At 45.4% G+C, this 27,464-nt stretch overlaps 1 protein-coding gene across 1 annotated transcript; it reads right to left on the bottom strand.

The window, feature by feature from the left end:
- Positions 1-798: 798 nt before the first annotated feature.
- rem1 (RAS (RAD and GEM)-like GTP-binding 1) lies at positions 799-27,330 on the bottom strand. The gene is made up of 5 exons (XM_055652267.1): positions 25,707-27,330; positions 17,300-17,673; positions 8,004-8,080; positions 6,448-6,653; positions 799-3,118 (listed from the first exon to the last, which is right to left on the bottom strand). The coding sequence occupies exons 2-5, from the start codon at positions 17,661-17,663 to the stop codon at positions 2,821-2,823; spliced, it is 945 nt and encodes a 314-aa protein (XP_055508242.1). The 5' UTR covers positions 17,664-17,673; positions 25,707-27,330; the 3' UTR covers positions 799-2,820.
- Between the last annotated feature and the right edge of the window lie 134 nt (positions 27,331-27,464).

Raw genomic sequence — 27,464 nt, 5'->3', positions numbered from 1 at the left:
GGAGGAGAACACCAACGGCCAGGCCGACCTGCAACAACGTCAGGACAATGGGCCTTCATGGTCAGGGCAAGAAACTCTGCACTTACAACAACTGGCACTTGGAAACGACACCAAAACTTAGCGACACTTGTATGTGGACTCAGAGCACTATTACTTGACACTCGTACTTGACCTAAGATGTGCTTATGTATAGTACAGGTCCTCCACCGATTTTCCAGTAACTGATGCCCCCCTATATTCCGGGCAAAATCCCACCCACCCCTGCGATGTTTCCCCGAATATGTGGTGCCTAGGCCAGGTGTGGCGGCCAATCTCGACTTTATCGGGATTTCCCTGCCAATTGGCGCGTTGAATTATCCGCCAAGGATCGGGGCTCCGGAACTTTGTCCCGGCCAGAGCCAGTAGATCTGTTCCCATAGCTGCCATCCATGGCTGATTGGCGAGTTGAATTTGTCCCCCCTGCGGCCAGGGCTCTGGAACTACATCCCGGCTGGAGCCGGCAAATCCGTTCCCATAACCAACTTCCAAAGCCAATCCTCAAAGCCGTGACCTCTGTTAAAAAACGGATGATAGGGCAAGGCTCTGGAAACCAAGGGTGCCGGAAAATTTGTTGTGAACGTAATACTTTTACTAAACTGGATGTAAAAAGGAATTTCACTGTACCTCCGTACATGCGACAATATAGTACCATTGAACCCTCATCGATGCTGCTGCCTGACCTGCTGAGTTTGTTCAGCAGTTTTTGTGTTGCTCCAGATTCCAGCATTCAAAGTATTTTGTGGCTCCAATAACAAAACAACATGTCCTCCTTCAAAGTTATATATGATTTAGAAATCAAAGACCATTTTTATTGCAAAAGTTAAATCTACAATACACAAAGTGCTATATTACAGAAATTGGTTCAAAATTCACCTGCAAAAGTCAACATAGAAAGCAGGTAGAAAATTCTGTACATTATATTAGGGCCAATTAATTTATACATGGGCCTTCGCAGTTAAGCCCAACATAGACATCTTTATGGTCTCAATACGTGCAGTATTCCCAACCATCCATTGTGTGTGGAACCCTTAAACACCTGGAGATTTAGATATAAAAATATTCAGAAGTATATAGAAATAGGATTATCAACCCTCCAATTTTAGCTTGGAATCGCTTGGAAATTGAGATTCGCTGCCTGGATCATCCAGAATATAACATTGTATTCCTTCTGATTTCTTCAAATGCTTTTCTTCAATAATTGCCTATCTATCTATCTCTAGAGGGGAAACTGTGTCTCTAGAGTAATCTTCAGTCTAATCATTGATCCTATTAACCTTTTAAAAATATGAGCATTTCATTGAGCCATAGTGAGATACAGCACATAAACCTTCAGCCCACTGGTTCCTTCGGCAGGTACTATCACAACATTTAAGAAATATTTAGACAGGTACATTTTAAAGCATGGGTTTAGAGGGATATGGGCCAAATACAGGCAGGTGGGACTAGTGTAGAAGGGACATGTTGGGCGGTGTGGGCAAGTTTTGCCGAAGGGCCTGCTTCCACTCCATGTACAGGTAGTTTGCCTATCAAGCGCTCTTTCATACTGTGAATTGAATATAATGCGACTGATGCATTAGGGATTACTATTTGTATTATGCGGGCCAAATCGGGTATTGCACAATTTTGATCAGGCACTAGAGAACCACCTATAACTACTTTGGAAATTGACAAGCAGAAAAAAAGCTGTCATGGGGAAAAAAATTTGGGGAAAAAAACAACTTGGTTTTCATGTAACCTCCCTGCAGTAATCAGACATCATTGCCACCTAAGAACACCAGTTGTCAGTTTCACTGCAGGTAGCCAATGAAATTGATAAGCAATCACTTCTATTGATCCTTGGGGCAGCACAATGGCACAGCGGTAGAGTTGCTGTCTTACTGCGCCAGAGACCTGGATTTCCTCCTGACTATGGGTGCTGTCTGTACATTCTTCTTGTGACTGGGTGGGTTTTCGCCGAGTACTCCGGTTTCCTTCTACACTCCAAAGATGTACAGGCTTGAAGGTTGATTGGCTTTGTAAGAATTGTAAATTGTCCCTCGTGCGTTGGATAGTGCTAGTGTACGGGAAGATCGATGGTTGGCACGCACTCGGTGGGCTGAAGGGCCTTTTTTCACACGGTTTCTTTAAAGTCCAAAGATACTCTATTAAACAATGCCCTTATACCTTTAGCTTGCAGTAACAAAAATAAACTTGTAGCAATTAAAAAGACCTTTACTTTTGAAAATCCTGCCGAGGGGGATAAGTCTGAAACTCATTAGCCCCCAACCGCATTGTCACAATTATTAAAGCGATATTCTATAATGCGAGGGTTCTCAGGAACAAAATCACTGCATTGTAGCAGAACCACCTGTACCAAGCAGAAGGCGATCATCTTGAGGATTACTCTGCTAAAGGAAGAAGGATGTATCTTCAATGGAAGAGAATGGAAGCGTCATAGTCTTGTTTGCCCAGATATCAACCAGCAGTGCTTTTTTCCACACCGTTGTAATGTAACATATACTGTATGCTTGGTTCATGCATCTATTTGTGGGACTTTGGTTCATTCTTCGCTTTTTGAACATGGAGGTTCTTCAGGAAGATGTTGCAGGAACCCATCTTGCTGGCTGCCATCTTCACCGAGTCAAGTTTTCTCCATCGGGATCAAACAACCAGTCGATCACGAGACAATGGCCACCAACAAGGGTCATCAGGAGAGGCATAGAAGTGAACACATCTTGGTCCTGATGTAACTAGCTGGTTGCGTTTTACAGTTCCCCACTGGTAGTTGGGTTATTGGGACTTCTACAAAACCGACAGGTCGTGACAAGATTTTGACCTGACTTTTAAGGCCATCTTTTTGTTGTTCTTTGCCACGAACCTGTTGAGAAAGCGGCGGGCTCTCTTGGTGATGCTCTCCCGCCTCTTGTGGTTGGCCATCCGCCGCTCGTTAGCCTCCTTGCTGTCCTTGCGCAGGCGGATCTGGCGCACGATGCCCTCGAAGAGCTCCGTCACATTGTGGTGGAGGGTGGCGGACGTCTCGATGAACTTGCAGTCGAAGACCACCGCACACGCTCGACCCTCTGCAACAGAACACAGGCAACTGAGGGGGAGAGAACTCAATGCCTGCCCTGCCTTTATTGTCACGTGTACCAAGGTTCAGACAAAACCTTTGTCGCTTGCTAACCAGTCAGCGGACAGACTATACATGATTACTATCGAGCCGTCCACAATACACAAACACATGATAAAGGGAATAACATTTACTGCAAGATAAAGTCCAGTAAAGTCTGATTAAAGATATTCTGAGGGTCTCCAATCAGGTAGAATCCTTTTTGGATTCTTTGGCATTAAACATCCGACTTGAAAACGTAACTGTTATCTTGCCATAGAGGCTGCCTGTCCCGCTGAACATTTCCAGAATTTTGCTCCATTTCAGTTAACCAGATGCAGCAATATTTTGGAAACCCCAATCTAAATAACTTCAAATCCCAAGCAATGCTGGTGATAAACTGCGCTTGCTTGGTAATCATTGTTAGCAAGATGTCCAAGTTTGAGTGAGAGTCATGCTTAAAGTTTGCTGTTTGGATTCCTGGCTCATGAGGTCAATGGATGAGCAAACACTGTTTCTAGCCAAGAGCTTGAAGCCTCCCAGTGAGAATCGGACTATTTTTATCTGTCAGAAAGCTTCCAAGTTACCAATAAGTGGAAAGGTTTGCTCTTGAGGTTTAATTACTGCAATGAACTTCTGCCTGACCATGTTCACGTAGCTACAAGATCTTGGGTAGCGTGAGAAAAGGCCATGAATAAAGATTTACAAACTGATAACCAGCTTGCCAACAAAGCTCGATTTGGACCAAGAAACATATAAATTGAAGAGGGATGAAAAGATATTCCAAATTCTTTGACTCTGATCCATATCATTAGGGCAGAAGTCATTCATGTTGACGTGAACGATGTTGGAGGATTCCAAGTTGAATGTAATCAAGGGAGTTATGTGGCTAGTTCAGGCATGATTCATAGGATGGGCAATGGGTGGCAATTTCTGGTCCTACCATGTGGAGAAAGAGACCAAGTCCACTGGATGTGGGCATCACAGACAGGGCAAGCGTGGGCAGTTTACAACCCAGCGGTATGAAGATTATTTCTCTAATTTCAAGTAACCCTTGCATTCCCTCTCTCTCCGTCCCACCCCCATCCTAATCATCCTGCTAGTTTCACTGGTCTTACCATGTTCTTCAGTTATAGGAACAAAACTAATCAGTCCATCAAGTCTACTCCACTATACCATTGTGGCCCATCTAGCTTTCACTCTCAGAATAAATGTTCCCAATGTTGGGGGAGTCCAGAACCTGGGGCCACAGTCTAAGAATAAAGGGGAGGTCATTTTAAAATGAGATGAGAAAAAACTTTTTCACCCAGAGAGTTGTGAATTTGTGGAATTCTCTGCCGCAGAAGGCAGTAGACGCCAATTCACTGGATGAATTAAACATAAGAGTTAGATAGAGGTCTAGGGGCTAGCGGAAACAAGGGATATGTGGAGAAGGCAGGCATGGGTTACTGATTGTGGATGATCAGCCATGATCACAATGAATGGCGGTGCTGGCTCGAAGGGCCAAACGGCCCCCTCCTGCACCTATTTTCGATGTTTCTATGTAACTCCAATCTCCTGCTTTCATCCCCATAACCCCTGACATCCATACTAATCAAGAATCTATCAAACTCTGCCTTAAAAATATCCATTGCCTTGGCCTCCACAGACTTTTGTGGCATTGAATTCCGGAGATTCACCACCCTCTGACTGAAGAAATTCCACCTCATCTTTCTAAAAATACTCCTTTTATTCTGAGGCTATGGCCCCTGGTCCTGGACTCTCCCACTAGTGGAAACATCCTCTCCACATCCATTCGATCCTGGCCTTTCACTATCCCTTCATTATCACCTCTTCCACATCCATCAATGGAACATTGTGGGCTCCACTTTTCCTTGGTCATTGGTGCCAGCCGCGCATTGTTCTGAACCTTTTCGAACCTCTAGTTTCCCTCTTCCCCCCCCCTCAGTCTGAAGAAGGGTCTCGAGCCAAATGGTCACATATTCCTTTTCTCCACAGGTGTTGCCTGACCCGCTGTAAACCAGCATCTGCAGTTCGTTCTTACACATACATTTCTAGTCCCATGCTGTTCTGTGGAGTCAAGGGCATCTCTTCAATGAACTGGGTAGACGGACCTCTTCAGCAAGTAACTAAGACTTAACAATGCTAGGATTGGTTTCTTACAATGTTTGCAAGTCTAATGGGATCTTAGTACCATCAAGGTCAAATTTAGTTAAACTAGTTTCCTGAAGACAAACTTCAAATACCCTGACACATGCTGAGATCTGAGGTTTGCTTCTCTCTATGTGTGTTGGATCATTCAGACAATACACCCTTGCTCCTTAAATTCCAAATAGCGGAAGTAATTTAGGGATGAAAATAAAACTCGGCGGGACGCAGCAGCTCTGGAGATAAAGGAACAGGTGACATTTCAGGTCAGGACCCATCTTCAGACACTGAAGTCACAGAATCTGAAGAAAGGTTACAACCCCAAAACATCACCTATTCCTTTTCTCCAGAAATGCTGCCTGACCCACTGAGTTACTCCAACATTTTGTGTTTATTGTTGGCCTAAACCAGCATTTGCAGTTCTATGTTTCTACAGTAATGATCATCGATTGAATTGATTGAAAGATACAGCATGGAAACAGGCCAAGCGTGTCCATGCCGACCATCGTCACCCATTCACATAAGTTCCATGTTATCCCACTTTCTCATCCACTTCCAACCCACAAGACGATTTATTTGGCCTCTGAGCTTGAGGTAGAACAATATATTTTTTTAAAAAGGCACCAACTCAGCACAGGACGCCACAGCGGTAGAGCTGCTGCCTTACAGTGCTGGAGTCCTGGGTTCGATCCTATCTACAGTGCTGTCTGTACGGAGTTTATACATTATCCCCGTGACTGTATGGGCTTTCTCTGGGTGCTGCCGTTTCTTCCCACACAGGAGTTCCTCCTACACATAATCTAGGGATGACTTCAGTTTAGTTTGGAGATACAGCGCGGAAACAGGCCCTTTGGTTCACCGAGTCCGCAACGATCTGCGAGCCCCGTACACACACCGGGGACAATTTGCAATTATACCCGGCCAATTAACCTATAAACCTGCACATCTTTGGAGTGCGGGAGGTAACCGGTTATCCTGGAGAAAACCCACGCAGGTCACGGGAAGAACGTACAAACACCACCCGTAGTAAGGATCAAACCCTGGTCTCTGGCACTCACTGTAAGGCAGTAACCCTACTATTCCGCCCATTGAGTTGAAACCAATCCCGGGCCATGTGCCTTTGTGCGGTTCTGGTGATCTCTCCAACTCTAGACACACAGACCAACGTGCACCCTTCAACAGAGACGTCGCGACACCGCACCAGGTCGCTCTTGTTTCCCACCAGGATGATGGGGATGTTTTCTGCTTGCCGCATCCTCCGCAGCTGGATGCGGAGCTCGGACGCGCTCTCAAAGCTGGTGCGGTCCGTGATGGAGTAGACAATGATGTACGCGTTGCCCACCTGCATACAGTAATCCTGCACCCATGGTTCCTCACCCTGCAGTGGGCAGAGGGCAGCTGGTTATCACACGCCCCAAAACTTGCCACCCACTTCTGGCTTTCATTATTGTTCATAATTGCATATGTTCTAGAAGCAGGTTTAGGCCATTCGGCCCATCAAGTCTACTCCACAATTCAATCATGGTTGATCTATCGTTCCCTCTTAGCACCATTCTCCTGCCTTCGTCCCACAACCCCTAACACCCATTGACCGCCTGCACAGCCATCTGTGGAAATGAATTCCACGGATTCACCACCCACTGACTAAATAAATTCCTCATCTCCTTTCTAAGGGACATCCTTTTATTCTGAAGCTGCGGCCTCTGCATCTTATACTCTCCCAATACTGGAAACATCCTCTCCATCCAGGCCTTTCACTATTCAGTAAATTACAATGAGGTCGTCCCTCATCCTTCTAAACTTCAGTGAGTACAGGCCCAGTGCCTTCAAAAGCTCATCATATATTAACCCAGTCATTCTCATAAGCCTCCTCTGGCCTCGCCAACGCCAGCACGTCCTTCCTCAGATATGGGGCCCAAAACTTCTCACAATACTCGAAATGTAGTCTGACCAATGTCTTATAAAGCTGCAGCATTACATCGCTGTAACCTTGTAAATCCTGGAACTCAGTATTCAATTGTACCTGGGAATATCGTGACTGGAAAGATTGCAACAATTCAAGACGGCAAATCTCCTCCATTTTCTCAAGGGCAATTGTGGATGGGAAATAAATGCCAATCCTGTCCATGGGGACTATGGTGAGCAGGTTTTGGCCCCAGATTTGCAGAGGGATGTGCTGGCATTGGGGAGGGTCCAGAAGAGGTTCAGAAGAATGATCCTGGGGGTGATTGGGTTAACATATGATGAGCGTTTGGCAGCACTGGGCCTGTACTGACTGGAGTTGTGAAGGATGAGGGGGAACCTCATTGAAACTTACCGAATAGTGAAGGTCCTGGATAGAGTGGATGTGGAGAGGATGTTTTCACTGGTGGGAGAGTCTAGGACCAGAGGGCACAGTCTCACAATGAAAGAAAATACCTTTAGAAAGGAGTTGAGGAAGAATTTACTTAGTAAGAGGGTGGTGAATCTGTGGAATTCATTGCCACAAAAGGCTTTTGAGGCCAAGTCAATGGATATTTTTAGGGTGCAAATTGACAGGTTCTTGATTAGTCAGGGTGTCACAGGTTATGGGGAGAAGACAGGAGAATGGGGGTGAAAGGGAAAGGTACATCAGCCGTGATTCAATGATGGAGTAGATTCGATGAATCAAATTGCCTAATTCTGCTTCTGTGATGTATGAAGTTATGTACGTATTGTCCATGAATTAATTAGATTGAGAAATGGTTACCTCAATTCCCCAAGTATCCATCACTATTAATGTTGTGTCCTCTCCATCAACCGTTAATGTTCGTTCATATGTATCTTCTGAAACGAAAGGAGAAACACGGCACAGTCAAGGCTAAACCGAGCAAGAGGTGCCTCGCAAACAGGCCATCAGGAGTTCAAATACAATACATACAAAACAATACAATTCTATTGTCATTTGAACCTCAAAAGAAGTTCAAACGAAATCCCACTCCAGAGACTGGAGCACAAGGTTCTAGCAAATGACCTGGGGAGTACTGCCCCGTTGTAAGTGGCATCTTTTGTGTGTAGCGTTAAACTAGGATGCCAAGGCGGTACGGTGGCACAGCGGTAGAGTTGCTGCCTCACAATGCCAGAGACCCGGGTTCGATCCTGACTACGGGTGCAGTCTGTACGGAGTTTGCACGTTCCCCCCGTGACCGAGTGAGTCTTCTCCAGGTGCCCTGGTTTCCTCCCACACTCCAGAGATATATGGGTTTGTAGGTTAATTGGCTTCAGTAAAGTTGTAACATGTCCCCAGTGTGTGTGTGTCGGACAGTGCTGGTGTACAGGGTGATTGCTGGTGGGCATGGACTTGGTGGGCCCAAGGGCCTGTTCTGCGCTGTATCTCTAAAGTCTAAAGAGTAGGTATGAGGAGGAGTCCGAGAGTTGGTGCTTGGCCTCGACACGATAGAGATCAACCTGAAGTCGGAGGAAGGGTCCCGACCCAAAACGTCACCTATCCATGTTATCCAGAGATGCTGCATGATCCGCTGAGTTACTCTAGCACTTTGTGTCTTTCCTTATAAACCAGCACCTACAGTTCCTTGTGCCTCCATTGACTGTACGGTGCTGCTTTAAAAGATGCCACAAACCTTCCAGTGGTGGAGGAACCTCGATCCGCTGGAATTGGCAATCTTGCCGAGACACTAATGCTTGACACACTGCACAAGCCAACTGCTGATGCAACAGTGCGGAACGCAGTTGCTAAATTCACTATGAACCCAGGCTTAATTTCATCGAAAGACCAGCTCACTCACATGCCTCGGGCAATGTGGAAGCTTAACATGGCTGGTGGCTGGGAAAACCTCGAGGTATCTTTAGCACCGGTAAAAATACTCCTTAGCTCATCATCTGGGCCCGTGCTGGTGATGGGAAGGGAATTTTGCTTTCTATTTTCTGGGTGTCCAATTTGAGCCACCACAGATCTAACAGGGCTCCCTGCATTCTATCTCTAGACTCTGCCCAAGATAGCTCTTCCCAGAGCGACATGCGGCTATCCATTCTACGGCCACCTGTGGCCTCACTTGAGGAACCAGAGACTCTGGGGGTTACGCTGGCAGTGGACAAGTGGATTCAAAGATAAACAGCAACGAACATTTCATGCCAATGGTATGAACATTGAATACTCCATCTAAGTTACACCCTCCCTAGACTCTTTCCTGTGCCCAACCCCCACCCTGGAATGTGCCCATATATCTCACTGTCCGGCCCTTCTTCGAATCATACAGTCATACAGTGTGGAAACCGGCCCTTCAGCCCAACTTGTCCATATCCACCATGATGCCCCATCTACGCTAGTCCCACCTGCCCGCATTTGGCCCATATCCTTCTAAACCTTTCCTATCCATGTACCTGTCCAAGCATCTTTAAATCTTGTTATTGTGTTTACCTCAACTTCCTCCCCAGACCCGTTCCTTATAGTGTGAAATAGATTTCCCCTCAGGTTCCTAGTAAATATTTCACCTCTCACCTTAAACCTATATCTTCTGGTAATTGATTCCCCTCTGGGTAAAAGACTCAGTACATGCACCCTGTTTTACAGTTCTATTGTGACACCCATTTCTCTCCTCCATTCCTTCCTCCGGCTTTACAATTTGAAACTCCTCAACCGTCTGTCTCACACCTCTTGCTTTTATCTCTGGCCTTTGTCCTGCCCCTCCCATCTTCCAGCTTTCTTTCCGCACCCTCGTACAATCAGTCGCAAGAATGGTCAGGACCTAAAACTTCACCTATCCATGTTCTCCAGAGATGCTGCGTGACCTGGGGAGTTACCACAGCGCTTGGTGTCATTTTGTGTAAACCAGCATCTGCTGTTCCTTGTGTCTACTCATTAAGGAGATAGCCTGGACAGGAGTCTGAAAGAGCATGGTTTAAAATCCTGAGAGCAGGATGGATTGTGAGTGGAGCAGAGCGATTTAGTTTCGCTTATTATTATTATCATGTGTACTGAGGTACAGTAAAAAGCTTTTTGCTACGTGCTATCCAGTCAGCAGAAAGACTATATGTGTAGGAAGGAACTGCAGATGCTGGTTTATACAGAAGATAGACATGAAGTGCTGGAGTAACTCAGCGGGTCAGGCAGCATCTCTAGAGGAAAAGGACAGGCGATGATTTAGGCCACAACCCTTCTGCTACCCCCCCCCCCCCCCCCCCCCCCCACTGTACTTTCGGTCTGAAGTGGGGTTTCAGTCCGAAACATCACCTATTCCTTTCCTTCAGAGATGCTGTCTGACCCCCGAGTTACTCCTGCACTTTCTGTCTATCTTCAGTGGAAAGACTATATGATAACAATCAAGCTGTCCACAGTGTACGGGTACAGGATAATGGGAATAACATGTAGTGCAAGATCTTCTTATCGAGTCCGCATCACAAGATTAGAAACTGTTCAGCCAGAGCTGAACACTCCTCTCGGCATCTGCATACAATAGAGTCTTGCGCTTCTTGGGTGAAGTGGTGGAAAGATTGGTGGAAACAGGGCCGCGACATGAACGCTCTTCCCTTGACCCCTGTGCAAGATGAAGTCCTGTAAAGCCCAATTAATGAGAGTCTCCAATGAGGTAGATCAGGACCACCTTCTAATTGGTGATAGGATGGTTCAGTTGCCTGATAACAGCTGGGAAGAGTTTAAGAAGGAACTGCAGATGCTGGAAAATCGAAGGTACACAAAAATGCTGGGAAGAACTCCCTTTAAGGATGGAGTTCCGAAGTCTCAGACTTGTTTGGGCTTCCCTTTTTCAATCTTCTAGCTTTTGCTTTGCAACGTTGAAAAAGAGCAATCTGCTAATGGTTTCCTTCAAATTTATCAAGTGGAAAAGAAGCATGTCCAATATCCACACTGTGAGCTATTTTTATTCAATAGATCAGGAATCAAATCTCCAAAGAATTTACTTTGCAAACAGTGGAATTTATTTGTGGTTAACACAAAGAGGCACATTGCTAGAATTCTAATATTCCCTGCGGACCGTCCAATGACAGAGCCCATTAATTTGGAATGCTCACCCCCCCCCCAACCCCCCCCCCCCCCCCCCCCCCATCAGAAGTTAAGCTAACACTTTTAACCATTTTCCGTTGTGACGTCTGAAGTTAGGCTGCAAACAAGCCCCAGCCATTATTAATTACCCTGTAGATCTCACTTGCTGTTTTCTGACATCTAGAGACTAAAGCAGACCCTGACATTTTGTAACAGCAGACATTACAAAAATACAGTTGAAAAAATAACTTAATTCTCTTATATTTATTCAAAGCGCCTTCACTCCTCCATCTCCTTACTTTGTCCCAGAATTGCTGGTCACGTCACCACATTGCTCCCACCATCGACTCCATCTACACGCAGTCTCGGAAAAGCAGCCAACATAATCAACATTGTCCCACCCTAGTCATTCCTTCTTCCCCACACTCCCGTCAAGCAGAAACATAGAAATTAGGTGCAGGAGTAGGCCATTCGGCCCTTCGAGCCTGCACCGCCATTCAATATGATCATGGCTGATCATCCAACTCAGTATCCCGTACCTGCCTTCTCTCCATACCCCCTGATCCCCTTAGCCACAAGGGCCACATCTAAACTTGACAGTGCGCACCACCAGACTCAGGACCAGCTTCTTCCCCTCTGTTATCAGGCTTCAGTATGGCCCTCAGCTTGTGTACTGTTCGATTCACCTGTGCCTTATTGCAGACATTGGACTTTGTCTATGGAACTGACGTGTTACAATGCTGAGAACTATATTCTGCACTCTGTAGACAGACACAAAACGCTGGAGTAAATCAGCGGGACGGGCAGCATCTCTGGAGAGAAGGAATGAGTGACTTTTCGAGTCGAGGCTTATCTTCAGGCTCTGTATCTTCCCATTTGTCTACCTATTGCATTTGACTTTGGCTTGATTGTATTTATGTGTAGTATTAACTGATTTGATTGGATAGCAGGCAGGATAAAATGTTCTCCCAATACCCTTTTATCCCCTCCACTTTCCTCCCTCCTTTCACCCATATCCCTCCCTCCGGCTTTACATTTTCTCCTTATCTGACATTCTCATCTCATTTTCACCTCTAGCCTCTGTCAATTACTCCACCGATCTGCCAATCCCCCCACCCCCCCATCACCTGTAACCACCTATTATTTGTCCCACCCCACCTCGCTATTCCAGATTCCTCCTCCTACTCCAATCAATCCGAGGACATGTCCCAACTCAAAATGTAATCTGTCCATTTTTATGCAGAGTATATATGGTGCACGGGAGGGCACAGTGACGCAGCGGTAGATGTGCTGCCTTACAGCGCCAGAGACACGGGTATGATCCTGACCCCAGGTGCTGCCTGTACGGAGTTTGTACGTTCTCCCTGTGACTGTGTGGGTTTTCTCTGGGTGCTCTGGTTTCCTCCCACGATCCAAAAACATGCAGGTTTGTATGCCAATTGGCTTTGGTCCATAATGTGTAGGATAGTGCTAGTGTACTATGACCAAGGGTTGGCACGGACTAGATAGGCTGAAGGACCTGTTTCCATGTTGTATCACTGAACTAAACTTAAGACTGAACCCTAAAATTAAACCCCAAAAACTAAACGCAAACGCATGCTACTTCTGTGTGGCTGCCTGACCCGCTGAGTTACTCTAGCACATTGTGTCTACTGCCCCAGTACATGTGCTACTTCTGTAGGGCTGCCTGACCACAGGAGACATCACATCCAAGTGTGACCAGTGTGTTTATTCTGGGTGTGTACACACGTGGGATTAGCCAGGGCAGGGCGAGGATAAACTGTCATTCGCCTCCTACACCCGGGCAAGTTGGCCCGTGTTGTGGGTATCTGTATTTATAGCCTCGCCTGGGGAATGTTGAATCCTCCACCGCATTCCAGCTCTGCACCCTGTACAGCCATGAGCTGTATCAGCACAATATATTTATGGAAACTATGTACATACAAGTCCAGCTTGTTTAGATGCCTCCTATTTCTAGCCGTCTAGCCATTTCCTCCTTTCTCCAAGCCCTGCAAGTGAAATTGCAAATTGTTTTAACATGACTGGAGTTTCCAGCATAGAAACAGATCTGCATGTTCTGGTCCCCACCTGTAGCGGCACAGCTGGTTGAGCTGCTGCCTTACAGCACCACAAACCCTGGTTCGATCCTGACCTCGGGTTTTGTTGCCGTGGACTTTGCACGTTCTCCCTGTGACCACTCCAAGAAAAACCAACCCACGGTCATAAGTTATAGGCGCAGAATTAGGCCATTCAGCCCATCGAGTCGACTGCTAATCTATCTATCTTTCCCTCTAAACCCAATTCTCCTGCCTTCTCCTGATAAGCCCCGACACCTATATGAATGAAGAACCTGTCAATCTCTGCTTTAAAAATACCCAATGACTTGGCCTCCCTGTGGCCATGAATTCCACAGATTCACCACCCTCTGACTGAAGAAATTCCTGCTCATATAATTTCTAAATCTTCTGACACCTCACCTGTGATTGGTGTGGGCTCGGTGGGCTGAAAGGCGCGTTTCATTGCTGTATCTCTGAACTAAACATTAAACCAAACCAGCCTTCCTCTCTTTCATCTCTACTGGCCCAGTGATCAGTTCAGTTTATTGTCACATGTATCGAGGTACAGTAAAAAGCTTTTGTTACGTGGTACCCATTCAGCAGAAAGACAATACATGATTACAATCGAGCCACTTACAGTGTATAGATACATGATAAGGGAATAATATTTAGTGCAGTGTAAAGCCAGCAAAGTCCAATCAAAGATAGTCTGAGGGTCACCAAAGAGTAGTTCAGAACTGCTCTCCGGTTGTGTTAGGATGATTCAGTTGCCTGATAACAGTTGGGATCAGCTGTCTTTCTATCCTTCTGTTCCATTCCAATGTGTCCATCTTGATAACTCTTGAAAGGACCTGTGCCCAGGGGCAGATCTACTATGAAACTAATGAAGCTTAAGGGCCCCTAATCCCAGAGGGGCCCCAGAAGCAACTTTAGTCCAGATATTCTTCCCATTTCAATCGGAATTCCAATTTTTTTTTTGTGTTCATAGAAATGAATCAGATTTTTCACCTCGACCAAACCCCTTGCCTCGACTAAACTTCACAATTAAACCTCAACTCACTAAACCTCGCCTCGACTAATCACCGCCTCTCTCCCGCGGGGAGGGGCTGTGGCCACCACGGGTGGGGAGAAGGGGCTTGGGCTCGACGTCAACGCACGTGCGCCCCTCCCTGCGCCCCACCCCCTCCCTCGGGAGCGGGAGAGAGGATGCGATTAGTCGAGGCAAGGATTAGGTATGAGATGGAGTTTAGTCATGAGGTGGCAGGTTTAGTTAAGTTGAGGTGCGGTTAAGGTGTGAGGTTTATTTGAGGGGCTAGGTTTAATGAGTTACGGTTTAGTCGAGGCCAGGTTTAGGTACGAGGAGAAGTTTGGTAGTGAGGTATCATCGAGGCGAGGGGTTTAGTGAGGCGAGGGGTTTAGTGAGTCGCGGTGTAGGTATGCAAGTGAAGGGAACTGGGTGTAGGTGAGGTGAGGAGAAGTGGGAGTCTGAGCTCAGGAAGGGAGACCGAGGTGCTGCTGAAGGAGATGAGATAAGTGCTTTCTGTGGCAGAGAATTCCACAAATTCACAACTGGGTGAAAAAGTTTTTTTCTCATCTCAGTGCTAGGCAAAGAGACATTTCAGGTACAATATTTTTGTAACTATTTTTTTAGCTGTACGAGGCCATTTATTGAAACATATAAGATTATTAAGGCTTTGGACACGCTAGAGGCAGGAAACACGTTTCTAATGTTGGGAGAGTCCAGAACCAGGGGCCATAGCTTAAAAATAAGGGGTAGGCCATTTAGAATAGAGATGAGGAAAACCCTTTTCACACAGCGAGTTGTGAATCTGTGGAAGTCTCTGCCTCAGTGTAGTGGAGGCCGATTCACTCGAGGCTTTCAAGTGAGATAGATAGAGCTCTTAAAGATAGCAGAGTCAAGGGATAAGGGGAGAAGACAGAAATGGGGTACTGATTGTGGATGATCAGCCATAATCACAGTGAATGACGGTGCAGGCTCGAAGGGCCAAATGGCCTCCTGCACGTATTGTCTATTTCATGAAATATATACCTTTTGGGGATTATTTTACTGCTCATGTGTTAGAAAAATTCTAAGCTTCTGTTATGTAAACTACTAGCAGAAAGCTTGAGGATCACTTTCATTGAAAATGCAGGAGCTGAATCTCCACCGAGGCACTGCCCCTGGACCCTGCCAGTTGCCTAGCCAGCCTCCTGGACCTCGCCGGTGAACTAGCCAGCCTTTTTTCTGGAGGTGATCATGCTTAGTCCACATTGTAATCCCACACATTGCTTGAAAAATTTGGGTCCACTGTATGATTCCACTGAGTTTAAAAAAATAATATTAATAATAGTGAAATTCAATACAAAATAATAGTTAAAATAAAAATTAAAAGGTTTCATAAAAATTAAAAGTACTGTATCATGTAGGCTAGCCATAAACGAAAAAGTGTTCAAATTAAGGAAGTTTCATTCTAGATACATTTAATAAAATAATTATAAATAATTTAAAACACTATTAACATTTATGACAGAAATAAAAATTTGTGGTGATCTGTCGTGGAACAACCCCATTGAAGAAGATAACAGTGATTACCCAGACCTCGTTGCTGGTTGCGAAGGGGCCCCCATAACAGTTCAAGCTTCAGGGCCCCAAAAATGTAGGTTCGCAGCTGCCTGTGCCATAGGTAGACCACTTGCTTCAACGATTCTACATTCTGGCATCCCTCAGGAAAATCATCTCCTTTTAATGATAATCTTAAACAATGCTTCTTAAACAGTGCTATTGTGTTTGTTTCTATCACCTTCCAACCACCATGTGTCAAGAAAACTTGACTCATGAATCTCCTTGAAACTGACCCTCTCACCTTAAAACACCCGAGGTCAGGATCAAACCCGGGTCTTTGTCACTGTGAGGCAGCAGCTCTACCAACTACGCCACTGTGCCACCCAATGGAGGGATATGGATTATGTACGGGTAGATGAGAGTTGGTCTTGCCGTCATGTTCAGCAAAGACATTGTGGAATGAAGGGCCTGTTCCTGTGTGTGTGCTGTACAATAAATAACTTCTAAGTTACTTCTTGAACATGTCTTCAAGTCTTGGTTGTGGGACTTGAGCCTTGACTCAAAAGCTGTACTTCTATCAACTAAGCCCAACACAGAGTCCAGTCTGAAGAAGGGTCTCGACCCGAAACGTCACCCATTCCTTCGCTCCAGAGATGCTGCCCCACCCGCTGAGTTTCTCCAGCAGTTTTTGCTACCCTAATACTGAGCAGATCTCCTCGGCTTAATGCAAGTGAAGTTAAAAAAAGATGAAAAACAAAAAGCATTCAGACACTAGTCTGAAAATATGGATATCTTCACCAGCATATCAATGTGTTTGATCTCACCATGGAATATCAGTGATAGCAAATGGCTTTGAAACCCTATTGATCAATTGAAAAATATGGCACGGGAACAAAACCTTTGGGCTACCGAGTTTATGCCGACCATCCATTCCCACTAGTTCTAGGTTATCCCACTTTTTGATCCCACTGGGATGTACTGACTACTATCCAGGTTAAAGGGGCTGAACTGTGTCTTTACATTGGAGATGCTGCTTGGAAACAGGCCCTTCAGCCCAGGGAGTCCATACTGACCAGCGATCCCCATATACTAGTTCTATCCTAGACACTAGGAACAATTTATAGAGGCCAATTAACCTACAAACCTGTAGGAAGGAACTGCAGATGCCGGTTTACACCGAAGATAGACACAAAATGCTGGAGTAACTCAGCGGGACGGGCAGCATTCCTGGATAAAAGGAAGCCTACAAATCTTTGGAGTGTGGGAGGAAGCCAGAGCACCCAGAGAAAACCCAATGACAGGGAGAACGTACAAACTCCGTACAGACAGCACCCTTAGTCAGGAACGAACCTGGGTCTCTGGCGCTGTAAGGCAACAACTCTACCACTGTGCTGCTTTCTCCTCCTGCCCCAGCTCTCCACTCTTACCTCCAGAGTCCTCCACGTGAACATCCTGGATCCCAGCAAAGACATTGGCCAGGCTGGACTTTCCCACTCCGGAGTCGCCGAGGAGCAGTACCCGGAATGTTCCGCAGCCGGAGTCGCTGGAGGCATCGGATTCGGCCGAGTCGGAGGACCACCCGGTGGGCTCCCTGTCCATGGGCTGGCAGGAGATGGAGTAGCCCAGTGTGGGTCTGCGGGGGGGCAGTGAGGGGCAGGCGGCCAGCTCCCTCTCCGTGGTCAGGCTACGCACAGGGTGGGCGTGGGCGTGCTGGTGGGCAGAGGGCACGGGAGAGCTTGCGCGCCTTTGCAAGGCAGCATGGCCGACGCCTCTTTGGGTGTTCAGGGTCATCGCAGCCAGGCTGGAGAAAGAAAGATAGTTTAGTTTAGTTTATTGTCATGTGTACCAAGGTACAGTGAAAAGCTAGACACAAATTGCTGGAGTAACTCAGTGGGTCAGGCAGCGTCGCTGGAGAAAAAGAATGGATGATGTTGCAGGTCAGGACTCTTCTTCAGATCTCCTTGTTCAGAAGAAGGTTCCCGATTCAAAACGTCACCTATCCTTTGCTTCCAGGGATGCTGCCTGATTCGTCGAGTTACTCCTGTATTTTGTTTCCATTGGGCTAAAGGGAATAACATATATAATGCAAGATACAGTTCAATAAAGTCAGATTAAATATAGTCCAAGGGTCTCCACTGAGGTAGATGGCAGGTTAAAACCACTCTCTAGTTGGCAAGAGGTTGGGAAGAAACTGTCCCCGAATCGGGAGGTGTGCGTTTTCAAACTTCTGCACCTCTTGCCTGATTTGAGAGGGGAGATGAGGGAGTTACTGGGGCAAGACTGGTCCTTGATTATGCTGTGGCCTTGCTGAAGCAGTGTGAAGTGTAGATGGAGTCAATAGAAGGGAAGTTGTATGAAGGATCTTGACTCAAAACATAATCTGTCCATTCCCTCCACAGATAATGCCTGAATCACTGAGTCCCTTTGTTTTTTTGCTCAAGATTTCAGGATCAGGAGTTCCTCGTATCTCCACTGCACCCTGGGTGTTCCACACGCAGTCTTTCCTGTTAAACCGTGACCTCCTGGTTCAAGAACAGCTACTTCCCAACATCCATCAGGCTTTTGAACACTATAAACATCAACTAAACTACAATCTGCAAACTGTCTTGGTTGCACTAAGGACTTTGGGCTTTTTTGCACCAATATTCAGATTTTTTTATTTCAGTTGACTTTTTAATGTTTCATATTAGCTATGAGCGCTGCATTCACAGGCATGTAATGCTGCTACATGTAAGAATTTTTTTTTTTTTTTAAATTTCAGAGTCACAGCATGAAAACAGGCCATTCAGCCCATTGAGTCCACGCTGACCATTGATCACCCCTTCACACCAGTTCTATGTTATCCCACTTCCTCATCCATTTCCTACACACCAAGGGCAATTTACAGAGGGCCAATTAATCTACAAACCCACGGCTTGGGGATGTGGGAGGAAACTGGAGCATGTAAGGGAAACCCACATGTTCACAGGGACAACATACAAACTCCACACACAGTCGGCACCCGAGGTCAGGATCGAACCCGGGACTCTGGCGCTACGAGGCAGCGACTCTACCAGCTGCGCCACCAGTGCAGCAGACTAAAAATTTCCGGGTGCACCAGAGATATTTTCATATCTAATTACATCATCTTAATCTGTTGGGCGATGTGCAGCAAAGTTGACCCATGGAATTGAGAACTGATGGGTCTGTTATTGGGTTAACCCGCTCCTGTGAACATGGAATACTGGGCCGATGTAGCAGGGTGGCGAGTCTGTGGAATTATTTGCCACAGAAGGCGGTGGAGACCAAGTCAGTGGATATATTTAAGGTAGAGATAAGATAGATTTTTGATTAGTACAGGTGACAGAGTTTATGGGGAGAAGGCAGGAGAATGTGGTAAGGAGGGAGAAATAGATCAGCCATGATTGAATGACAGAGTAGACTTGATGGGCCAAATGGCTTAATTCAGCTCCTTATCATTTATGATCCTATGAGCACACTTGCACCAACAAATTAAACTGGACCTTTGAAAGCGGACGATCAGACCTTGCATTATTTTCCAGCGCTGAATGGCAATTTAACATGTGTAGGAAAGAACAGCAGATGCTGCTTTAAATCAAAGATAGACACAAAATGCTGGAGTAACTCAGGACAGGCAGCAAGAAGTATGAAGAAGGGTCTGAAATGTCAACCCTTCCTTCTCTCTAGAGATGCTGCCTGGCCCACTGAGTTACTCCAGCATTTTGTATCTATCGGCAGTTGCATTTTACTTGTGCTGGAAATGCTCCAAGTCCCCATGTTTGAGAGCTGAGAGTTGTCACGTACTCTTACCTCTCCCTCGTTTGGGTTATCCCATGTTTGTACATCAGTATTTCTTGTACTCCCCGCACTACAATCTTTACATCATTCTTCCATTTTGTGTTCATGTATTTATTGTATTGACTGCGTACCAAGTGAGCTCAGGTGAACAAGGGACTTCATTTCATCTTGGTGAATATAAAACAATGAGCTAAACAAATCTGAATCTGTGTTGGAGAGAGATAGGCAGGAACACACAGTGCTGGAGTAACAGAGGCAGCATCTCTGGAGAACATTGATAGGTAACGTTTCAGGATGGGATCCTTCTTCTGACTGATTGTTGAGGTGGGGGGGAAGAAAGCTAGAAGAAAGGAGGGGCAGAACAAAGCGTGGTAGGTAATAGGCAACCACAGGTGGGGGGGGGGGGGGGGGGGGGGGGGGGTGGTGGGGGGGGGGGTTGATAGGGAGAGGGGGTGCAGTTGATAGGCAGAGTGGACAAAGATTGGACAAAGGCCAGAGATGGGTAAAAAAAAAGAATTGAAGAGATCCACCTTCAGACCTGAAGCATCACCTATCCATATTCTTCAGAGATGCTGCCTGACCCGCTGAGTTACTCCAGTGTTTTGTGTCCTTTTGTGTATTAAGCAGCACCTGCAGTTCTTTGTTTCTGGAGATAGGAAGGGATTCAGAGAGGGAACTTCTAAGTATGGGGCACAAACAACAGTGGAACAAGTAGACACAAGGAACTGCAGATGCTAGTTTACTAAAAAAAGACAAATGCTGGAGTAACTCAGCGGATCAGGCAGCATCTCTGGAGAACCTGAATAGGTGACATTTTGGGTCAGGAACAATGGGAAAATACTCTGTCCAGCAGGTCGCACGTGGATGGGAACAGTCGGATGATAGAAGATGGATTTAACACAGAAGTTTAAAAACATGGATGGGAATTTTCAATGTTTTAATTAATGAAGTCAATGTGAACTTGCAAGAGTGATCACTTGTCAATTACACTGGCTAACATTGTATAGTTCCAATTTAGTTTAGTGCCACATGTACCAAGGTACAATGAAAAGCTTGTTTGTTGTGTGCTATCTTGTCAGTGAAAAGACTACATGATTAAAATCAAGCCGTCCACAGTGCAGAAATACGAGACAAAGGGATTCATGTTTAGTACAAGACAAAGTCAGTAAAGTGTGATTAAAGATAGTCTGAAAGTCTCCAGTGAGGTAGATGGTCGGCCAGGACTGCTCTCTAGTTGGTGATAGGATGGTCCAGTTCCCTCATGACAGCTGGGAAGAAACTGTCCCTGAATCTGGACGTGTGCGTTTTCATACTTCTCTACCTCTTCCCTTTCTCCTTGAATGATCATCAGATATTGCAGTGTATCAACACGCTGTATTCTCACCCCTAAAATTCATTTCACCATGGCCGGGGTGAGACTGGGCCTGGATCACGCTGGTGGCCTTGCTGAAGCAGCGTGGTCGAGATGGAGTCAATGGAAGAGAGGTTGGTTTGTGTGATGGTCTGGGCTGCATCCACAGTTGTCTGCAACTTCTTGTGGAACTAACCTAAACACAGCATTTGAATGAAATCCCTGGTCTATCAAATCCTTCAGCTAAAGATCCACTGCATCTATTTCTTTAAAAGCTGTGTTAACCGCTCCTGTTTAAACTGCCTTCGACAGCGAGAAGATGCACATAAAATCTCTGCTTCCTAGCTCTGGCAATCCGGGTTCAATCCTGATCCCAGTTACTGTCTACGTGAAGTTTGCACCTTCTACCTGTGACTGTGTAGATTTCCTCTTACACCCCAACACTGTGGGGGTTGGTGGGTTAAAATAGTCTCTAAATTATCCCTGGTATAGTAGAATTTGGGAGGGTAGGTTTTGATCAAAATTAATTTAGTTGATTATTTATTGTCACGTGTGCCGAGGTACAGTGTTGCCTGCTATCCCGTTGGCAAAAAGACTATACCCAATTACATTCAAGCTGTTCACAGTGTACACTTACAGGATAAAGGGAATAACATTTAGTGCAAGATAAAGTCCAGTACAGTCCGATTAAAGATAATTCAAGGGTCTCCAATGAGGTAGATGGAGGCCAGGACTGCTCTCTAGTTGGTGAGAGGATGGTTCAGTTGTCTGATAACAATTGGGATGAACAGAAGAGATGGGGAAAAAAAATTGAATTGCTGTAAATGGATACCCAAGGGCCAGTTAGGACTTGATGGGCTGAAGGGTCCGTTTTAGCACTTACAGATCTACGATCCATTGACAAATTGAGAGTCAACGCGAAAGTTTGTCTTTGTATCAGTTACCACACGGCTGAAATATGAAATAAAAAATGCCAGATAATACCTTGCAACAAGCTTTTAATAATTCATTCCCTGTTGACAAGAAGATGATCTTGTGATATCACCAAACCCAGCTGGTAGGGCCTCATGTAGACAATGGCAATTCCTCCAATCCCTTTATCTGGTGGCTTGGCTCACGTCCCCATGGAGTTAATTAGAGCAAACTCTGATCCTCCCACAGCTTCTGTGACACCTTTCAAAGATGGGACTACAGAGCATTAATGATAAAGAAATCCTTCGATTTTAGAACCCTCCATGGCCTCTCCCTGCCAAATTATCCTCGCCTTCCATCTCTTCACTTTGATTAATGGGCCTGTCCCACTTACGCAATTTTTTTCGGCTACTTGCCGGCAGCCGTCATCGTCTAGCAGGTCTCCGAAAATTTCCAACATGTTGAAAATCCAGCGGCGACCAGAACAAGGTACGACTCTTTGGGCAACTACTCACGACCGTACAAGCTTCACCCCACGACATGTCGCGTTTATGGTCGTGAGTAGTCTCTCAGTCACTCAAAGAATCATAGCGTCTTTCTGGTCGCCGAAAAAGTCGCATGTGGGACAGGCCCATTTAGTCCCAAACCTACGACCTTTAAAAGACATTTGGACTGATACAGGGCAGCAAGGTAGAGTTGCTTACAGCGCCAGAGACGCAGATTCAATCCTGCCTACGGGTGCTGTCTGTACGGAGTTTGTACGTTCTCCCTGTGACCGAGTGGGTTTTCTCCAGGTGATCCAGGTTCCTCCCACACTCCTAAGACGTATAGGTTTGTAGTTTAATTTTTCTTCAGTAAAATTGTAAATTGTCCCCAGTGTGTAGGACAGTGCTTGTGTACGGGGTGATCGCTGGTCAGTGCAGACTCAGTGGATCGAAGGGTCTGTTTTCGCACTGTACCTATAGAGTCTAAAGATATATGGATAGGAAGGGTTTAGTAGGATGTGGGTTAAATGCAGTCAAATGGTTACCGTGAATGCTCACCGTTAATTTACCAGGGCAGAGGATTCTAAAACTAGTTTAGTTTAGTTTATTGATACTATTACGTGTACAAAGGTACATTGAAAAGTTGTTTTGTCACGTGCTATCCAGTCCGCAAAAAGACTCTGGATGATTCAAATCAAGCCATCCACAGTGTACAGATATTAGGTATGTTGCAAAAGTTACCTTCAGCGGCACTGCAGTTCTGCCGCTGCCCGTGTGCGCGACCTTGGCGCCTGAGAGGGGGGGGCGGGTTTAAATCCCCCTTTCCTCCAGGCTGTTTAAATCGACGTTGATCAGCCTGTTTAATTGCTGACGAAAAATCGCTGCAAAATTCGTTCGCTGCAGTTATTTTTAAACTAAATTGGATTATTTAATTGTTAGCGTAAATTAAAAATCATCCTCTAAAGCCGCGAACACCGACAACGGGAGGGATCTCATGTAGGGGACAAGGCAAGGTAGGTTTTTTATTTTTACATTAAAAAGGGCTTCTTAAGATTCCTTTATTCAAAATTTTAAGTTGCGAATACGCGACTTGGGGGCCCATTCAATCCCGCAGTATCTTTCATGCCGCATATGGGCTTCAAATCCACCGCAATGGCAGCGTTCTAAACCACCGGGTTTGCGAAAGTCCCACTTGCAAGCTGATTTAAATGGCCATTAATTTACAGCAATTGAACACTAAATCCCTTCCATTTGGCCTATAAATTAATGTCAATGAGATTTTAAAATCATGTTTTATTGTGAATTCTTGTGTGAATGTTCTTTGGACACTTAGGCTATTTAAAAATGTTAATCTTTTCTTAAGAAATGGATAGATGTTTAGATCTAGTAATTGAATTTTGGAATTAGCTACAATTGGGTAACTAACTAATTATATGCTTTAATTTCAGGTCATCCAAGTAAGATTGTTTAATATTTGTTTCAGAATGCTTCAATCTATAATAACTGAAAATATCTTTCAGTTCTCTTAATTTTTAATAAAGTTATGGCCATTTCACTGTCCTTGATCACAACTTTTGTGTTAAGTCAATGGAAAATCAATGGGGAACTAGATGCCAATTTCCGAGTATGAAAATGGCCATAACTTTTTTTAATACTGAAGATATGAAAGTGAATTAGGTGTCAAATTAAACTTCTTTTTATGCTTTATCTGATGGGATAAATTGCAGACTTGATTTTTTAAATCTCAAAATTTTGTAACATTGCTACAGATATAGGGAATAACGTTAAGACAAGATAAAGTCCAGTAAAGTCAGTCCGAGAGTCTCCATTGCGGTAGGTCTAGACCGCTCTCTAGGTGGTGAGAGAACAGTTCAGTTGCTTGATGGAAGAAACTGAAGGCGTGGGTTTAAGGAGAGAGGGGAGAGAGAGAGAACGGTCGTTTTATCTGTACCTGGAATGAGCAGCCAGAAGAAGCTATAGAAGTGGATACAATTATGATTTTTTTTTTTTTTTTTTTTAAAGACAAATTGACATTTTTTAGACTTTAAAGAAAGAGACCGCGAATGCAGCGCCGGAGACCCGGGTTCGATCTCGACTACGGCTGCTGTCTGTACGGAGTTTCTACGTTCTCCCCGCGACCTGCTTGGATTCCCCCCGAGACCTTCGGCTTCCTCCCACACTCCAAAGATCTACAGGTTTGTAGGTTCGTTGGCTTGGTAAATGTAAAAGATGTCGCTGGTCTGTGCGGGGCTCGGTGGGCCAAAAGGGCCCGTTCGTCTAAACTAAAGCATGAAAACAGGCCCTTCGTCCGCACCGACCAGCGACCACTCCTTACACCAGCACTATCCTACACACTAGGGACATTAAAAAAAATGTTTCTGAAGCCAATTAACCTGCATTAAACCGGGGCACCCGGAGACAGACCATGCTGTTGGTAGGGGGAACGCAGCGAGCCAGGATCGAACCCAGACCTCTGGCCCTGCTCCACCCTGTTGGAATGGGAAGGATATAGAAGGCCAAATGCAGGAAAATGGATAAACTAAATGCTCACCCTGTTTTGCCCCCGGGGTAGAGGATCGCCAAACTAGAGGGCACAGACTTAAATTGAGAGAGCAGAGATTACAGAGGGGGAAGGTTCCCACTCAAAGGGTGGTCCACATCTGGAATGAGTGCCAGAGAAAGCTATAGAAACAGATTCAACTCTGGTTTTTAAACAACAGATGGATGAATAGGAAGGTTTAGTGGGTCGCTGGCCAAATGCAGGCAAAGGGGACAGTCCAGGCAGCTAACTTGGTCGGCATGGAGAAAGCGGGCCGAAGGGTCTGTTATGGTCTTCTGTCCCCGTGTGAATGGGTGGCAAATTTTTTTTTTCGGATAACGCCACCCCTAATGAAATAAAATTTCCTTAGACCCTCGAGCATGTTATGGACATTTCTTTAAACTATGTTTTTCTTTTAATGTTAAAGCAGCTTCAGTCCGGAAACGGGAATGTGTCAGACGTACTTGAGCTGAACAGCGGTGATCAGACTATGTTGAAAAAGTAATGGTTTATAAATGTTATTCTGACCTCCTCCCCGAGGCAGCTATCCTCCACAATCACCCCCTCCCCTCTCTAACTGTTACCACGCCACCAGAACCTTGTTTCAGGACGGGAAAAGTGACTCAATGCCTTAAAACTTTGTATATAACATTTTCTGCCCAGTTTAGACCAGAGCTAATCTTTCCAAACATACACACATTACGTATCTTACAACTTGTTATACTTTGCAGAGAATTATTACAACTCACCTCCCGAGTTATTCCACTTGCTTCAGAGTTTCTTTGAGAGTTCTATCCGCCGTTGAAGTTACCAGCTACAGCGGGCGCCTCAAAACATCCCTAGTCCCTTTTACTCCACGCACGACCACAGCGGGCCCGCTTTATACTCCTATTAGACCTGGTGACATCAGGATTGAGTGAACGTCAGTGTGTTTGTTGTAAGCCGTCCATTCAAGAGGTCGCGGAGGTCTCCTCGCTCCACTGTCCCAAACTTAGGAAGAATTCACTTGCTCAGTCTGCCGCTTGTGTCCTGGTAGACGGAAACTCTGCCAGACTGCAAAGCAACGGTGTAAACCTCTCTGTAGGCGGAGCCACACTTTGGACGGTGAGGTGCAATTAATTGGAGCCAAAGGGACTTGCATTTTTATAGCGCCTTTCCCAAGCTTTCACTGATGCAATGGTGCAATGGTACTTTACGGTCACATGGACCTAGGTAGAGAGAAAAAAAATCATTTTTTACAACTCCAACGTGTCCGGGTTTGATCCTGAGTACAGGTGCTGCTTGTAAAAATCTTGTAGGATAAATGTTATATCTTTGTATTAAATGTTGTACCATTTATCCTTTGTGCTCTATGGACAGCTTGATTGTATTCATGTATAGTCTTTTAGATTTCATGGATAACACACAAACACAAACTTTTCACTGTACCTCAGTACACGCGACAATAATGAACTAAACTACACTGCAGAAATGGAGAATGTACTAACTCCACACAGACAGTTCCTCCTGAGGTCAGGATTGAACCGGGGTCTCTGGCGCTGTGAGGCAGCTGTTCCACCAGCTGCACCACCGTGCCGCTAAGATACTGCAGATGTTGGAATCCTGAGTTTTTAAAAAAAGTGCTGGAGGATTCTGAAGAAGGGTTCCGACCTGAAACATCATCTGTCCATTCTCTTCCACAGATGCAGCCTGGCCAGCTGAGTTCCTGCAGAGTTTTGTGTTTTTGAACACAGCAAGAATCTCCAGTCATTATCACAATGTTGTCTATCAGAACTGCTCTGCCACCAGCTGTCACAACAGTGACCACAATTCAAAACGACTTCACTGAGTAAAAACAACCTTTTGAAGAATTCTGTAGCAATGCGATGGGTGGCCACCTCAAACCTAAAACCAATCTTTGCCAAATTCTTTCCATGAAGTGTTCCTGCTTTTTCAACAGTGTAAGAATAAGGAGTAGGCCATTTAGGACTGAGGTGAGGAAAAACCTTTTCACGTTGTGAATCTCTGCCACAGAAGGCAGTGGAGGCCAATTCACTGGATGTTTTCGAGAGAGTTAGATTTAGCTCTTAGGGCTAACGGAATCAAGGGATATGGCGGAAAAGCAGGAACGGGGAACTGATTTTGGATGATCAGCCATAATCATATTGAATGGTGGTGCTGGCTTGAAGGGCCGAATGGCCTACTCCTGCACCTATTTTCTATTTTTCTCTTTTTTTAGACTAATGTTACAAATACTTTGGGAAACACAAAAAAAACTACAGATGCTGGAATCCTCAGCAAAACACAAAATGCTGGAGGAACTCAGCAGGTCAGGCAGCATTTGTGGAGGGAGTGGACAGGCAACGTTTCAGGTCTGGATCCTTATTTAGACTGAATGGTCACCATTCCTCTTACCTGCTGAGTTCCTCCAGCACTTTGTTTCCTGTTCCAAATACCTTTAATTATCTTATTTTAAACTACAATTATGTAAAAAAAATTATCAATTATAAAATATCTATGTTTACCAG

This window comes from Leucoraja erinacea, chromosome 21 (assembly GCF_028641065.1).
Source record: "Leucoraja erinacea ecotype New England chromosome 21, Leri_hhj_1, whole genome shotgun sequence".
Classification (NCBI taxonomy): Eukaryota; Metazoa; Chordata; class Chondrichthyes; order Rajiformes; family Rajidae; genus Leucoraja; species Leucoraja erinaceus.
The sequence above is the reverse complement of the archived record's forward strand: the minus strand, read 5'-3'. Positions and strand labels throughout refer to the sequence as shown.

Bases quoted from the DNA above. Each gene is read 5' to 3' on its own strand.
- rem1 (XM_055652267.1), bottom strand. From the start codon at position 17,663: ATGACCCTGAACACCCAAAGAGGCGTCGGCCATGCTGCCTTGCAAAGG. The intron at 6,654-8,003 runs GTAACCATTTCT...TGCCCACTGCAG, and splicing joins TGGATACTTGGGGAATTGAG to GGTGAGGAACCATGGGTGCA. The intron at 3,119-6,447 runs GTGCACGTTGGT...TCTCCCCCTCAG, and splicing joins CGCGACGTCTCTGTTGAAGG to TTGCCTGTGTTCTGTTGCAG.